Source organism: Naumovozyma dairenensis, chromosome 10, assembly GCF_000227115.2.
Source record: "Naumovozyma dairenensis CBS 421 chromosome 10, complete genome".
Taxonomy (NCBI): Eukaryota; Fungi; Ascomycota; class Saccharomycetes; order Saccharomycetales; family Saccharomycetaceae; genus Naumovozyma; species Naumovozyma dairenensis.
Genome location: NC_016488.1, coordinates 468,998 through 485,613, shown reverse-complemented (window position 1 = coordinate 485,613; position 16,616 = coordinate 468,998). Strand labels below are relative to the sequence as shown.

Below are 16,616 nucleotides of genomic sequence, written 5' to 3'. Positions count from 1 at the left end.
AAGGTTATATATATTATTGTAAAGACTTTCCTCTCATTGGTGATGAAGGTATTCTCACTCATAACGGTAATACTACTACGTACAATTTTTTCCAAGTTTTTCAAATGGAAGTTCTTGACTCGGTTTTGCGTGCCGCCGCTGCCAATTTATAACAAAGGAATCTTGCTGAAGGAGTCAAGTCAATACATGGGATTAGACACTCTTCATCATCATTATCACTTAATTCAGCTTCAACACCCTCAGATAATGTTAAGTCGTTTGTAACCACAGTGGGTAGACCTCTATTAACGAAATTATTTGTATCAGTCTTAGTACTGACAGCCAGTTCAGGCCCTGGAATTTCCAGTTTCAATTCAGTATCTAACTCGTTTCTTACACCTTCCTCAAGTACTTGTGTATCCTCTTCCTTATTAGGATCGTCGTCTATTGTTTCCTCGACCTCTTCGTAATCCAATTTCCTTCGCTTTAAATTGCTGTCGAGAAACCATCTATTCAGCGGAACTTGGAAAGGTTCAGAACCCATGTTCAGCAGACGATTTTTTACGAAAATACTTGGTCCTCTGAACCATATCACTTCATCAGTCGTTGCGTCCCGCTGCGACCTTTTCTTAATCATCAGTTCCTCTTTCGTGTACCGCCTTAGCTGGTTCTCTAGATCGGAGCACTGTAATGTCGTCGTAATCGTTGATAATGGTTCATTATTTAAAGAAATTTCGGTCGGTAGAACATATGCACTTGGAGCTGATAAAACGATTTGACCATTGGTTGATTTAGAAGTATGTGTTGTTAGTGCATTGATGGCAGTCGTAAGATCAGTAGGAGTTTGTTTTATTTTACTCTTTACTTTATGTAGTCTATATTTTATTTGTTCCTTTCTTTGTTGTTCCTTTTGTATCCTATTTTTGTTCCCAATATGTGATATATATGGACCTCTGGTAGTATGTTGTGGAGGTGTTGGTCTACGTTGGGTAGGAATAGTTGTAAGTGGAGTTGGTTTAGAGGGTCTTATTGGGAATTTATTATTCTGCACAGCCGGTATTTTATTCTGTAGCGTCATTGGCGTAGTGTTACGCATTGTAGTAGTGGCTGCAGTCATGATTTTACTATTGTTGTTCTGTGCCATTGGTTGTGTATGTTGCTTTACACTTTGTGTACGGTTCGATGCATATCCTGATGTACTATAATTATTTTTATAGGTTGGAATTATCGTCCCATTCTCATAATCTATCGTACCTTGCTCTTGTGGGTCATTTGGCCTAATTATGTAACGTGGACAATCATCAGATGTTGAATATTCACCGAGATCATCCTTTTCAACTTTTGGCCTTAGATACACTGCCCCAATCAAAGGTGGAGCATTGGCGGCACCTTCTGTAGCTTGCGGTATTGGATCATTGATTGTTGCATTAGGAGGTAAGAGATGCCTAATTGGAGAGGGATATTTGAAAAATTTCCTTCGGTTGATCGGTACTGTTACCTCATCGACATCTCTAATCTCTTCCGGAAGACATGCTCTCCATGTCCTGATTTTGTTAAACACTTTATCGTTTTCATTATATCTAAATTCACAAATAAATAAAGGACCATCAACTTTCAACTCTGGATCACCACGTTGATACCTTGTAAAATGAACTACGTAGCAATGGCCTTGTATATCTTCAATACGATGATCTCTATATTGACCAGTTTTTACTACTTCATGTTTATAAAATAAACGGTCGACCCTGTGAACGGTTTGTTCGGGTCTCAAATACCAACATGCATTAAGCCATTTTTGACCATCTGGTGTAACCCAAAATCTAAAGATTTGACCAACAATTGGTGTCGTTGCATCGTTGGGATTATAAAGTAAAACCCAATCACCGATCGAATATTTGTCATTGTTTATATATACTTCATCTAAGGGGATTCTATAATGACCTTCAGGGACATAATCTGAATCAGGTCTTTGTAATTCCAGGGTTAAGAAATGATTGAATGATGATTGTATAATATGTGCTCTTGGTGCTTTCATAGGATCATTTTGATATAGTTCTTTATAATTAGATAGCATTGAATTGAAATCAAATTGAAATGATTGGAAATCTCTATATCTTCTTGTCTTAATTTTTTTCCAAATATCATCAAGGCAAATGGGGTTGGCAATCATTGGACCCAATGCACCATCTGGAAATTTATCAAAATAACTAAGTATTGGCTTGTTGTTTGTAGGATCAATATCACGTTTTAAACTCTTTAAGATATTCTTCATTCGTTGAATATATGGTAAATCGATAATTGGTGGTCTGCCACGTCTTCCTTTACCTTTCCTAGCATTTGCTGGTTTGATTTGTGCAGTGGTTACCGTTCTTTGAATTTGATGAGTCATATTCCCATTTGGATTCATTTCTATATTGCTTTGCATGGGTTGAGGAGTTGGTGAGAATGATTGAGGTTGAGAAAGCGGTGACATAGATGGCGATACATGACTAAACTGATGTTGACCATTTTGCGTCTGTCTAGTTGCCTCATCAATTACTGCAGGAATTGTATGTATTATCTGCATCGGGTTCTGAGATATATATTGATTTGGTTCATAGTTCCCACCATTCGTGTTATTTCCCTCTATCGTTATCGAATTCTGTTCCATTGGGAAAACAGTGCTAGGAGCTTGCGTGTTCGTAATAAGGAAAGATTTCTGCAACTTATTAGCCTTAAGTGTATCATTTTGCCTATTCACAGTGGAATTTTCAAATTCTCGTTTATTATTAGTCGATGATGTGTTTCCTGTTGTACTACTTTGTCTAGTTTCATCTGGCAGAGGACCTAGGTCAGGTATAACAAGTTCTGGGTAAAATCTCTTTAAATTTGGAAGAGTTATATTTCTTAAGAATGAATCCAGCCTATCTGCGTAAGAGTAAATGATGGAACCCTTGGCGTTATAAGTTTTAGCATTCCATGGGATTTGGAAAGCATCAGTTATAAAATCTTGTGGATCAATATAATGAGGTAACCTTTTCCTAATAGTATCAAATGCTATAGGATGTTTAATAATTATGTAATAATCCGGATATTCCATCTTTGCTGGTAAAAAATTGAAAACATGCGAGATGTCAAGACCATTTTCATCTTTAATAGTCAGTAATTTTTCAGATTCTGTATTCAAACGGTCTCTTAGCAGAGCAAGCTCGTCATTTCTTAGGACAAGCATCCCTTAAAATAGACTTCAATAAAAATGTTTGTATTTGTTTCCTAAGGTAGTCGTTGGAGCCCCGTCGTAATTTTTCAGTATTTACCTTCTACCATTATTAGTTTATCAATGAAAAAAATCCTTTGACAATTGATGGACAAACAAATGTTCTGGAATTTTAGTTGATAAATTTCGCGTGGCGCCGTTCACAATGATTGTTTTTTTTAGGCAATTGTAGAAAGACAATGTTTATACAAAAAGAGTGACGATAATCAATAATAATAATAAGAATAAGAATAAGAATAAAAATAAGAATAATAATCACAACTATTAGTTAGTGTTAATTAATGAATTATATGTTATATTATATATATGAATATAGGTTAAATAAGCTGTATAAAATTATGCAAATTAGCTTTGTTCGGACTTGTTCGACCTATGCAGTATATCTTTATTACTTTCGATATATTCCAATTCGATATTTTCCACGGAAGGAGAATCATCCCCAATATTAGTATCATCACCCTTGGATTCTTCTTCTTCGTTACCATGGCCCTTGTCGTAAACTTTAACAATTTGAACTCTCCAGAATCCATCCTCACCCAAGATATCTTTAGTATCCAATTTGTAATGGAAGATTCTTGGTAAGATTTGAGCCCAGACAACGTAATATAACCCACCGAATGCAAAGATACCCCAAGCGACCACACAATGTAACCAATATGGTATAGTTTTGTACACAGATTCACCGTCACTTGGTGGAATGTATGGAGCAACAATCAAGTAAACATTGGAAATCATGAAGAAACTAGTGATAAAGATACCAGCTTTGATGGGTGGATTCCATTCAATTCTACCTTGTCTTCTTTCCCAGTAGATCCATAGAAGACCTGCACTGATAACGAAGTTGATAATATTCATTGGATAAGAAATCAAATTCAAGACAAAATTATAAGCGTCATCACTTGGAGTACCTAAGATGGTAACCATACAAACGATGAAATGTTGTAAAAGACCAACACCTGGAGAACTGAATGGTTTAGAAGATGCAAAGAAATTCGAAAATGGTAAAACACCTTCACGACCTAATTGTTGAATGATTCTACCTTGTGAGAAGATAACAGATAAAACATTACCTAAAGCACTTAAACCAACAAAGGCTGCGGCAGCTCTCTTAGCATGACCACCAAAGACGATATCAAAGAAATCAGCTGCAAGAACTAATTTGGATGAGATTAATTTTTCCTTTGGAACGACAGCGAAGTAAGCAATATTAACGAAAATATAGATGATAGCAAGGAAAATCATGGATGTTGGACCTGCAATTTTCAAAGTTCTTACTGGATCTTTCACTTCTCCAAGGGCATAATTGACATTTGAGTAGCCAACAAAGGACCAAATGACATTATATAAAGCGGTGACGACACCATAAGCAGTCGCTGTTTCAGTACCTGCAAAGGCATCGTGGAAATTATGAGATTGGTAACCATCCTTTAGACCACCCCCTAAAGCGACCCAACCGGTAATAGAGATAAAGATAACAATACCTACTTTGAAGATACCTAGGATATTTTGTAGATATAAACCTGCTTTGACACTTATAGTATTGATTGCAAATGCGAAAAAGACAATAGCCACACCGATACCTCTTTGATTCCATTCAGTCACCTCTGCATTAGCTGCAGTTAAGAACATAACTGCCGTATTGATAGAATTACCTGCAGCCCAACCTAAGAAGAAAACATAAGCAGCATACATGGAAGTAATGAAGAATCTTGGTTTTTTAAAAATTGCTTCAAGGTAATTTTTTTCACCACCATTTTTTGGAATCGCTGTACCGAATTCCATATAGACGTATAACCCAGAAATGGCAATGATAGCACCAACAGCCCACATGATTAATGCAAGACCTACGGAACCACATAGAGTATAAATTGTTGATGAGACAGCAAAAACACCAGTACCTAACATTCTGTTACAAATTAACCCGATACATGATAGTACACCTAGTCTTTTTTCACCTTGATCTAATTCGGTCATAAATTGTTGACCTTGTTCCACGTCTGATAGTATTTCATCGGAAGTTTCAATAGCAGGGGATGATTTAGATTTAGATTTAGAGAATTGATAATTTTCCCTATTGAACACATTAAGTTGTGATATGAAACCCTTTGGTTCGGACATCACTTAATATAGTTATTATGATATAGTATGTTCAATGAAAATGGGTGTCTTTTAAGGTTATTTGGTTAGCTCAAAAAAAAGCAGTAATGCAAGAAGAACAGTGTTGCTAGTTTAATATTAGATTTGCCAAGTAAATTCTCTCTTATATATAAGATCCGTCCATTAATCATCGAGCTAAAATCGTCGAACCCATTTTTTTTTACAAATAATTTTTGTCGAATAGAGAGATGTACGTACCGAAAGACTCACTGTGTTAAAACTGTGTGGAAATCCAGCCTTCTTCTTCATTATTGTTACTCAATGTGAAGTCTTGGCGACTCACAATGCTACATAACTGCGCAGGTAGGCTCGTTGACTATTCCCACAGATGCCAAAAAAACTTATTAGTGAGAATTATTCATTTATTGAATTTATTGAATTGTGAGAAAAAGTTTTCACTCATTCACTCATTCACTCATTTGTCCACGGAGACTTTGTCGGAGACATGGAAAAAGAATGAGCAAGGGGCTGTACAGGGTTTTCACAACAATGTGGTGGCGTTAACAAACAGAGCACAGACTGGTTAAAAACTGCTTTAACCCTTTCTAGGGGTCCTTCATTGAACTGTGGGCCTCCGAGACTGAACCCCGCTCAACTGGCGCCAGCGGCTGAAATTTGACACAAAAAGGTTGCCGAACGGCATTTTTCCGAATATTTAAGCCACTCGTTCGGCTCTTTCCTTTTTCTGGAATACAGTGTCGCATGGGACGCTTTAGCCAAAGAAATATGAGAAATTAATGTCTGGATCTATAATTTAGCCGCCCATGTCCTTGTAAGAACCTGAAGATACATGTTCTAGCTTGCTAACGATTGTATGTAGGATTCTTCTATACATGAAGCACGGTCCTACTATTAAACTGGTCTGTTATACCTATATCGCTTATATATATTTATATATACGTATCTATGTATATATCTGTGATATTTGAATATTCCGTCGTTTACGTAACTAGAAAGAAAAGCTGTTTTATTAATTCAAGATTCAAATAGGAGTGTTTTTTTAATTATAAGAATGGGCAAAGCCTTTTCACTAACAGTAAAAATCTCTGGTAAAATTGAGAATTGTAATACTTGTTGGTAAAAACAATTTTTGAGTTTTTTTTGTTTACTTTTCATTGCTGAAAAGGGCCAAAGGGAAGTGTTTAATTGAGAACTGTAAAAAGAGGAAAGTTTTTTGCTAAGTAAATCTCGGTGGACACACCCATACTCAATGTTAGACGCATAGGATGGTTTAGTATCAAGGTGAGAACTATACTTATAGAGGGGCCTGGCCAGTCATTCTGGGTCCCCATGTTACCAGAAGCGGGATGCCGTGCGGGTAACACGACGTTATCGTCGAGAAACTTTGCTAGACCCGTCGAGCTCCATTGAATGACATTTAGCAAGTCCGTTTACTTTGAACCCAGTCGTCCTACAAATGGAACTCTCCTTTGGATAAATAGAATATCATAAGATATAGACCCATGCATAATGGGTCTAAATTTAAGAAGAATGTCCCCATTTGTTACATTATCCGTATCTTAATGCTAGCTTAGTTTACACATAATAATAGGGTAGCTGTAGTTAATGATACTTGTACCCAGAATAAGTATAACGAAGATCCTATTAAAATGTATTACCGGTATATGCGACACGTTGAGCTTAACTATTTTTGCAAGAACTATTAATGGTAACTTCACGACTGAAGTTACGCTAGAGAACCGTATCAATGTTTAAGCTTCAAGGTATTTACTTTATCATTCCTATACCTATTATACAATAAACCTATACATTATACCTGAATATGGATAGTAGAAAAACCAGAGCTTCCAATAAGAAGTAAATTACAGCTAACAGTTTTTCTAGGGCGAATCTATAATAGTTTATTAATTATTTTCATTAGCTCATAGTTTGAGACTAACACAGTACAAATTATAGTTGTGCATCAACTTGGTCCCTAATTAACTCATGGGAGGGGTAAAGATTCGCGACCGGTAGTACCGAGTGTCTTTCCTCTCCTTGTCGATGATTCTTACGCTACTTCGAAAAATATATGCGTAATGTAGTATGTAACATAGAAGATCTTCGATAAGAAGTCCGAGCTTCGCTATATGGAGATCCCTCTTTCAGGAGTTTCCACGGCTGTTGTTTCAGAGACCCTTCCCTGTATACTTTTACGACCGAAAAATGCGGGAATCGTGCAGACATTGTCACGTTTCGCTGCTTAGTTATCACTAGTTAAAGAAACCAGTTTGCGTCGAACGGACGTTATACTTATTTAAAAGGAGAGGCCAATTGTCAGGAAATTCCCGTGGGCCTCTTATTACGTAACTTTCGCGAAGATCTACCTTTGATTTACGCTCTTCTGAAAAGAAATCTAGGAACTTGGGTCCTCTTCTAGAAGGATTATCTCACGGTAACATATTGTGCTGAAGCCTACTCGCGTCCAGTACATTGAGTTTCTTACAAATCAAGATGTCCAAACCTGTCTGCAATACTTTTTTGTAATAGTTCTGTGACATTGTTTTACCGATTTATCGGCCTTCTTCATTTTGAAAGATGCTCTGACACATGTGTACAGATAAATTACAGAGGGCATCAAATAGTGGTATCCATGGTAATTCATAGTAATACTATGTATGTAATTGACAAGAACTTGTTCTGAGATTTACGGAATCTTAACTTTAAAATTAAGCTTTTGACAAAAGATATGTCTGATATGCTTTAGGGCATACACACATACTCTCCATGCGTAATTTCTAGTAAAATACACCACTAGAGTCCATGGCATCTTGAAGGATTCACAACTTCAAATGAAGGACTTTCCAACAAAAAGTAACAATACAACAGATTATACTGTGACACTCATGATGTAACCTGTTGGGCAAGTACGACTGAAACTCCAAAACCACACAAAGGTTCATATATAAAAGAGAACACATTTTCAAAATGGAAACGAAAACTTTCTTGATTCAATTTATTTTCTTTCAGCTTCATTCCATATTTTTGTTTATTTTATAATTGCAACAATAACGATAATAACAACAACAAAAATATAAACTCCTAACACATCATTATTATTCAATCAAAATGGTATCTAAATATTATATACTGGTAATTCTAGCCAGTCTAATGTTAAATGTCGCTTCAGCATTCGATCTTTTTGGAAGATTACATTACGTGGGGGGTGCTGAGTACCGCTTCCCCTTCTTCATTAAAAAAGGTGCCGTTTTTGCAATTACTGGTGGTAGACATGTTGGGTTTGACAATAATCTAAGTAATCAAGGTGATGTCTGTGTGGGTTCCTCGAACGTGACTGGTTCCACCTTTCACAACGACGGTAATCTTCTTCTAAGTGAAACCATCGATTTAAGTCTGACGGATTTTTTAAATAATGGTTTCTTTGGTATTCGTGGCAAGATTACTACTACAGGTAGCACGACAGTCTTCACAAGGAATAGTTTCATCAACATCGGTATTCTCCACATTGAAACTACATCCCAGCTTACTCTAGGTACAGGAGCTGACCAAATGCAAAATAAGGGTACTATCATCTTCAATGGTGGTAACCATACGTTAAGTTCCTCCATGATGGGTTCAGGGTGTGTCGCTATGTTGAACCAACATGAACTTCATATTGATATTAGTAAAACATTTGATAATATTTTTTACTGTGACAGTTATAAGAAAGATATCCATTTCTTTGGTATGCCGAACCTTATTGGGTTACCAATAACCTTCCGCGGGTTCTCCAAGAATCATGATTTATACTTCCATGGATCTCAAACAGCTCGTACACATATATTAGTAGGATCATATTCTCCATTGACAGGTACATTAGTTGTCGTAACTACTCCAAAACCCTTCAGTGGTGCATATGACATATTAACCAGATCAATCTTCATCGGTTTCGGCTATGATATGTTTCAATTCAACTTCGAATTTATGACCCACAGAGGTCTCCCAGTTGTTCATATCAGTTACAATAAGCAAGGGCCATACAGTGACATTCCTGACAGATGTAGTATCCCTACCGGTAAACCAAACTTCGACCAATGTGTATCAAGTGCAGGACCGGGTACAACCTACGTTTCAGGATCAACGCCAACTCCTATCTCTACCGTATTAAGTTCAGCAGCTACAAGAACCACTAGTACCCTTTTAAGATCTACAGCTACTGACGTGATAAGCTCTCCAGTAACATCCTCTACCGTTGAAGCACCACAAACTACTACGTCTACCACCTCAACTGCAAACGTGGTAAGTTCTCCATTAACATCCTCTGCCGTTGTAGCACCACCAACTACTACCTCCATCACCACGACTTCGTTCCAACCAACAACAATCACTGCTACATCATCTACATCCACCACCACATCAAGAAAACCTGACGCAACCATTACGGAAAGGAAGCACTAAGCACATATCCTGGGATAATATATATCTATGTATACCCAACAGCCATATTGTGAGGTACCTGCCCAGTTACAAAGACATTTATTAGCTAGCTATTGAGGAAACTCCAACTTTTGCTTGTATTTAGAACCGCTACCTTTATTTTATTTTAGTTTATTTTACTTTCCCTAGTTTTCTAGGTATGTTCCTATAATTCTATATACGTACGTTAATAACAAAAAAAACAATATCTAAGGCAATAGCCAAGACATAGTCCGAGATCCAGACTGATAAGTCTATAACCCAAGAAAAACTGAAAAGTTTCTGGCGCGTATTTAAGGGATGGATATCTTTTTTCACTATAAAGGGAAAACGTGATATATATACCTAAAGAATGATGATTCTTCTCCACAGCAAGTTCACTTCTGTACTTCAACAAAACGGGAACTGGAATATTTTTGGAAACAAAGATGATTGTTTTTGCTTTCCCAGACGGCGAGGATCAGAAGACGGATATTTCCTTCATTAGTCAAAAAATAGATATCGTACAACTGTACTCCAACGTGAAGCGTTCTAAATTCTTTCCAGGATGTTGCAATTTTTGTAATAAGGGATATTTTATGTCAAGAATAAATCGTTTACGAGTTGCAAATATAACAGATATGTTTTTTTTGGAAACTCTATGTTTTAATCCGAATAATTACGATAAATTTTGGCACTCAGATGGTAAGAAAGAAGATACCGAGACCTGTGGTGAACCCGCTGATTACGACTCTCCTGAGAACCTGGCAGATTCAGTTATTGAGTACTTCAATGGAATATTTCCCCGCAAAAGAAAAATGATATATAACTCCACGAGAAAAATATAACTAATTTAACATATAATTTTTTACAGATGTAATGAACCTTCAATTTTATCATAGTTCTGTTGCACACTTTGATCTTTTTACATTTAAAGCATTTTTGAAGTGACATGATTTCTTCTTCAAAAGTCGGACATCTAAAAACTAAAAAACCCGTTAAGTATTCGTTCAATAATAGTTTTTGTCGTCCGTACAGCATAACAAATAAAACTAAATATCAGGCTGAAAACCGTAGATTATAAAATGACTTTAGTATTATTGTTTTATCTATTTATGTAACATTAATCTATATTTACTTGATCACGTATCTCTTTTGTTTGCCTTCGGGTTTACCACTATATCACAACAATGCAAGTTATTCTTCTCCCTTCCAACCAAGATTGGATAAGTCTTTTATGACTTGCTCTTCTGTTTTAATCTTCAACAGTTGGGTATCTTCTAGTTTATCACCGTCAATAACTCTTTGTTTCAAAGCTTGGATGGATCTTAATTTTTTCAATAATGATCTCATTTTCTTTTCCTCAGGAGAAGCAACGGTATTGTTATTATTAGTTACTTCAACTTTTGAGTTTCCATCACTAGTAGTTCCATTCTCATTCATCTTAGTTCTTCTTCTTCTTGTCTTATTAGTGTTATTACCATTTGCTTTATCATTTGGAGACATACCAGGGACTAAACCAGGAATAGATTTCGTTGTACCGTTTCCAGCTGATCTTCTAGCATGAGGAGGCTTATAAGCTCCTCCAGCTTTTTTCGTTGCATTTGCCTTGCTACCTATAGCTGCAGCACTTGGATTTTTAGAAGTAAAGTCCTCCACAGAAGAATGGATTTGTAATTTAACATCTTTACCAATTTTTGGATCTGCGACTAACGGTTCATCATGAGACTTACTGATTGGTTCCCAATCTTTAATGATATGAGATCCTGGAACCATTTTAAAATTACAAGGGAATCTCCAATCGACTTTCAATAGTTCTTTAAATTCCTTAACGAAAATCAATTTCCCACTTACATGCCATACTTTAATACCATTATCGACTCTTAAACGTGGAGATGTTGTTGCAGTCATTATAAATTCACCACCTGGAGACCATTTACAAACAGAAGTATTCGTAGCGTTGAATCTAGTAATGCACTTAAATTTATCATGACGATCTAAGATTTCCACTGAACCTTGTAAGTTACCGAACCCACCTATCAAGATATATCTACCAGTTGGAGAGAATAACATTGTATTTTTAGGTTGTTCAGGTAATTGATGTACAATATTTCCTCTCAAATCAAAAAATGCAATTGTAGCAGGCATGTAACCTGAGATGACACCAAATTGTCTTGAAGTTGGTGACCAAGTGAAATCATGAATTGGGCCCTTTGTTAAAGAGACTCTTACGGAGTTCCCACCTAAAGTACCGTTGACACCTTGGAATGATAAAAGATATAAGGTATTTTCACCATAGTATGATTGATTAGAGGAATCGAAATCAGTAATGGCAAGACATAAAATTGCATTACCTTGTGGATTCCATTTTAGTTGACATGAATCAGCTTTGAAGAAAGTCTTGGTGGCAATTTTCTTTGTAATTTTACCTTCCAATATTGGCCAGATGGTTAATAATGCAGGTTTACCTCCCTTTTCAGGGGTGAAGGTACAAATGGTTGGATGTTCAGATGGAGAAATTAAGTAAGTGGAAAAAAATTGAGAATCTGATTCTTGCTTCAAAATAGCGAAGGGATTAGTGAAGTCGAACTTCTTATGTTGGTGATCTATTTTAACTATTCTTAATTCACCTTTAAATTGTTTGATTGCGTAATCATCTAACTTAGAGAATTGTAATGACCAACCACTTTGAGATTTAGCTTGATATTCGAAAACAGGTTCTATAGCATTAGTTGTTGGATCGAAATTTTCATTCAAATACCAAATTTTCACGTTTTTATGATCTGGATTGTTGATAGAGGTTCTTTCCCAAGTACTTAAATAGTTCCCAGAGGGAGAGAAATGTAGATCATAAACATCTACTAATGGGATTTTGAACAGTTGCGTTTCCAAAATATCACCTGTAAAGACGGTAAGGTCAGTCTTTGTTGAAAATGCTAGAAATCTACCACATGGAGAGATTAAAGACGCCAAAGTTTGTCCGTCATTTGCATCAGTATTTTGCTGTTTGAAATCTGGGTATCCATGAAATACTTCGATATCCTGTGAGGTTTTTAAAACGAATTGAGAAGCCATTTTTTTTATTCTTTTTTATCCTTTGGTTAATTGTCTATAAATTATTGTAACAAATATGCAAAATCAGACAAGTACGATGAAGTCTGGGAGCTTTGATAAACGAAGTAAATGCACAAAAAGAATGCTATATCCATATAAGATTAATAAAAAATGTTTTTTTGGATCTTAAATAAATCTTCAAGCTTTTGCATACGTACATACGTCGAATTTATCTTCTTCTTTGTATGAAATCATCTTCTCGATTTATTTTTTCACTTTTTGCTTTTTCCTTTAGATTTGAAAAAAAGATCAAAGACGGGTAACACCTTAACTTTATGGTTAAAAAAATGACACATTTTAAAACATATTTGCATATATGAACGGATAGTTTATAAAGTTTATGTAGTGTACTGTGCTCTAATTTAATCTAGTCTGGTCTAGTGTACTTTAGTCTAGCTTAGTTTAGTTTAGGTTAAGAATATTTATTTAATCTGACTATTGACTAATGACTTATATAGTTATATAATTTGTAAACCTCTTATAAGGAAAAAACAAAAGAAACTGAATACAATTATTTAATGGGCGATATAAGATAGTGTCGGACAGTTTTTGTCATGTAAGGAACGAAAAAAACAACAACCATTCAAGTAAATTGACCTTCACCGTAAATACCGACAACAGATTGTACAAATCCCACGATAGCAAAACTTGTTGCAATAGACAATTTGGTAAGGATTTTTGTTTGATTAGAAAGAATGACATTTCTATTAGTATCTTCAACGATTTTTTCTCTGTGTTCTTTTTTCTCTAATAATGGTTTACCTTCACTTCCTCTACGTTCATTTTCTTTACCTAAATCAACTATTGATTCTCCCAAATTGGTTTTTTCTTGTGCGCTCGTTGTTGATTCAATTGATGAAGAAGAAGGAGACTTTTCAATCATGTCATCACTTAATTGATTAAAATCTGTAGTTAGATAAAGGAATATACCTGAGAGGGGGCTAATCATCATACTATATAATAGGTATGGATGTCTCAAATTTGTTGGCGAGCCGAAATAACTTAATCCGAAAAACGTGGTTGCCAGGGAACCTAATGTAGTAGCACATGCTTTGAATTTTGATAATAAAGGTTTCCAATTCAAAAGGTCAGTGGGTAAAGTGTTTGTTATTAGAGGTGTAGTTGATGAAATTAAGGTGGAAGATGTTAGAAGACCTGCGTATAATCCCAAAGAGGAGACAGCGATTCCTTTTGTTACTGCGAGACACACAGACATGTTGTAAGTTACTTGATACTTTATACTATACCTGGGGGTTAGAAAGCGTGAGGCCAATGATACCAGATTAATAGTTGATATCGATTCTTTCTTTCTTTCAATAAGAACCTCTTTTCAGAATGAACCAAATCTGAATAGTGCAGAAAGACAGACCTGAAATGTCATGTCATTCATTCCTTTCCTTCCACCTTTGTAAACTGAGTGCACGTGTGTGTGTCCGTATTGTGAGATCTGGGGATTAAGGATTAGGGGACGAGAAGGATCGATTGATTGGACTGCAAAATCCGCTTTAAATTAACACGTGCCGGAAACTTGCTGGGAACTTTTCCAGAAAGGAGATAGAGAGAGAGAGCAAACCAGCGAGGGCTCCGAGAAATTGACAAAAACCCTGGACAAAATGCCCTTAATGGCAATCACGGTAGGGCTTGCATTAAATCTCTCCGGTCCGGTAGCGGGCTTTGCTAGATAGAATTTCTCTCAGTCCGCAAAACATGGTTTTAGTCACCTTGCTGGGAAGGTTCACTACGTGCAAACGTACCGTTGACTCAATTCTCATGGAAGATTAGAGCCATTTGTACGGTATTCACTTAAGATTGTATTCAAAACTTCGTGAGATCTAAACCACCACCTCATTCAAGAAATAAACAGTGTAAAGAAAAAATTGACCGTTCCCGGTCTCTATTAAAGGAATCTTACATAGCCGGATGGAAAAAGATGACTGAATTTTCCAATTTTTCCAGATTTTTATGAAGAAACAAAAAAAATGTAGAGAATCGACGTCACCGGTGTGTTTGTGTGTGTGTGTGAGAAAGAGAGAGAGAGAGAGAGAGAGAACAACTAGGCAGGTTCTTCTCTGGCTAGCGGATTTCTCAGCGTTTGGCGTACATATTTGAAAAAATTTGAGATTTGGGCCAACGATTGAAAAAAAATTATAAAAGCAACGTAATATATAGGAATCATTATATTCCCATTGATCCTTGTTTAATTTCTTCACCGTATTTTAGTCAATTTCGTTTCTTATCCCTCTCTTTCTGACAAAGAAACCAAAGAAGTAAAATTCTAATACAAATCAACCTACCCACTCCATCTATAAAGAAATGTTGAGATCTCAAGCTACTAAATTAGTCTGTAACTCTCGTGTTATCACAGCTAAGAGAACTTTTGCCTTAGCTTCTCGTGCTGCTGTCGCCATGAGACCAACTACTCGTTTCGTCAAACCAACCATTGCTACTCGTGGTTTGAAACAAATTAACTTTGGTGGTACCGTTGAAACTGTCCACGAAAGAGCTGACTGGCCAAGAGAAAAATTATTAAACTATTTCAAGAATGATACTTTAGCCTTAATTGGTTACGGTTCTCAGGGTTACGGTCAAGGTTTGAACTTGAGAGATAACGGTTTGAACGTCATCATCGGTGTTCGTAAGAATGGTGCCTCTTGGAAGGCTGCCATTGAAGATGGTTGGGTCCCAGGTGAGAACTTATTCGAAGTTGAAGAAGCTATTAAGAAGGGTACTTACGTCATGAACTTGTTATCTGATGCTGCTCAATCTGAAACTTGGAGTACTATCAAGCCATTGTTGACTAAGGGTAAGACTTTATACTTTTCTCACGGTTTCTCTCCTGTTTTCAAAGATTTAACTCACGTTGAACCACCAACTGATTTGGATGTTATCTTAGTCGCTCCAAAGGGTTCCGGTAGAACTGTCAGATCTTTGTTCAAGGAAGGTCGTGGTATTAACTCTTCATATGCTGTCTGGAACGATGTTACTGGTAAGGCTCACGAAAAGGCTCAAGCTTTGGCCGTTGCCATCGGTTCTGGTTACGTTTATCAAACCACTTTTGAAAGAGAAGTCAACTCTGACTTATACGGTGAAAGAGGTTGTCTAATGGGTGGTATTCATGGTATGTTCTTGGCTCAATACGATGTCTTGAGAGAAAATGGTCACTCTCCATCTGAGGCTTTCAACGAAACTGTTGAAGAAGCTACTCAATCTCTATATCCATTGATTGGTAAATACGGTATGGATTACATGTACGACGCCTGTTCCACTACTGCTAGAAGAGGTGCTTTAGATTGGTACCCAATTTTCAAAGATGCTTTGAAACCAGTTTTCCAAGATTTATATGAATCTACTAAGAATGGTACTGAAACTAAGAGATCTTTGGAATTCAACTCTCAACCTGATTACAGAGAAAAATTAGAAGCTGAATTACAAACTATCAGAAACATGGAAATCTGGAAGGTTGGTAAGGAAGTCAGAAAATTGAGACCAGAAAACAAATAATTTAATCTGATCTGATTTGATCTGATCTTTTTTATTTTTGTTATTCTCTTTTCATTTAACTTTCTAATTTTCTAATTTTCTAGTTTTTTTAACTCTTAGCATATCCCCCTCATAAACGTTTAGTCTTTTAACATTCTAATCAAGTCAACATTGTCAATTGAATTGACCTTAAAAATCATACAATAGCTCTTGATGCTACTGTTATTATTACTAC

At 36.2% G+C, this 16,616-nt stretch overlaps 6 protein-coding genes across 6 annotated transcripts; 2 read left to right on the top strand and 4 right to left on the bottom strand.

Moving 5' to 3' along the window:
• Nucleotides 1–100: 100 nt before the first annotated feature.
• On the bottom strand, nt 101–3,190 carry NDAI0J01940 (uncharacterized protein; the record flags this gene model as incomplete). The annotated part of the gene is made up of 1 exon (XM_003672281.1): nt 101–3,190. One exon carries the CDS (start codon nt 3,188–3,190, stop codon nt 101–103), a length of 3,090 nt encoding a protein of 1,029 aa, XP_003672329.1.
• Nucleotides 3,191–3,580: 390 nt separating this feature from the next.
• On the bottom strand, nt 3,581–5,353 carry MUP1 (Mup1p; the record flags this gene model as incomplete). Its single annotated transcript, XM_003672280.1, has 1 exon — nt 3,581–5,353. The coding sequence occupies one exon, from the start codon at nt 5,351–5,353 to the stop codon at nt 3,581–3,583; it is 1,773 nt and encodes a 590-aa protein (XP_003672328.1).
• Nucleotides 5,354–8,461: 3,108 nt separating this feature from the next.
• Nucleotides 8,462–9,790, top strand: NDAI0J01920 (uncharacterized protein; the record flags this gene model as incomplete). The annotated part of the gene is made up of 1 exon (XM_003672279.1): nt 8,462–9,790. One exon carries the CDS (start codon nt 8,462–8,464, stop codon nt 9,788–9,790), a length of 1,329 nt encoding a protein of 442 aa, XP_003672327.1.
• Nucleotides 9,791–10,984: 1,194 nt separating this feature from the next.
• On the bottom strand, nt 10,985–12,862 carry NDAI0J01910 (translation initiation factor 2A; the record flags this gene model as incomplete). The annotated part of the gene is made up of 1 exon (XM_003672278.1): nt 10,985–12,862. The coding sequence occupies one exon, from the start codon at nt 12,860–12,862 to the stop codon at nt 10,985–10,987; it is 1,878 nt and encodes a 625-aa protein (XP_003672326.1).
• A 622-nt stretch (nt 12,863–13,484) lies between these two features.
• Nucleotides 13,485–14,117, bottom strand: ATG33 (Atg33p; the record flags this gene model as incomplete). The annotated part of the gene is made up of 1 exon (XM_003672277.1): nt 13,485–14,117. One exon carries the CDS (start codon nt 14,115–14,117, stop codon nt 13,485–13,487), a length of 633 nt encoding a protein of 210 aa, XP_003672325.1.
• A 1,097-nt stretch (nt 14,118–15,214) lies between these two features.
• Nucleotides 15,215–16,402, top strand: ILV5 (ketol-acid reductoisomerase; the record flags this gene model as incomplete). Its single annotated transcript, XM_003672276.1, has 1 exon — nt 15,215–16,402. The coding sequence occupies one exon, from the start codon at nt 15,215–15,217 to the stop codon at nt 16,400–16,402; it is 1,188 nt and encodes a 395-aa protein (XP_003672324.1).
• Nucleotides 16,403–16,616: the final 214 nt, after the last annotated feature.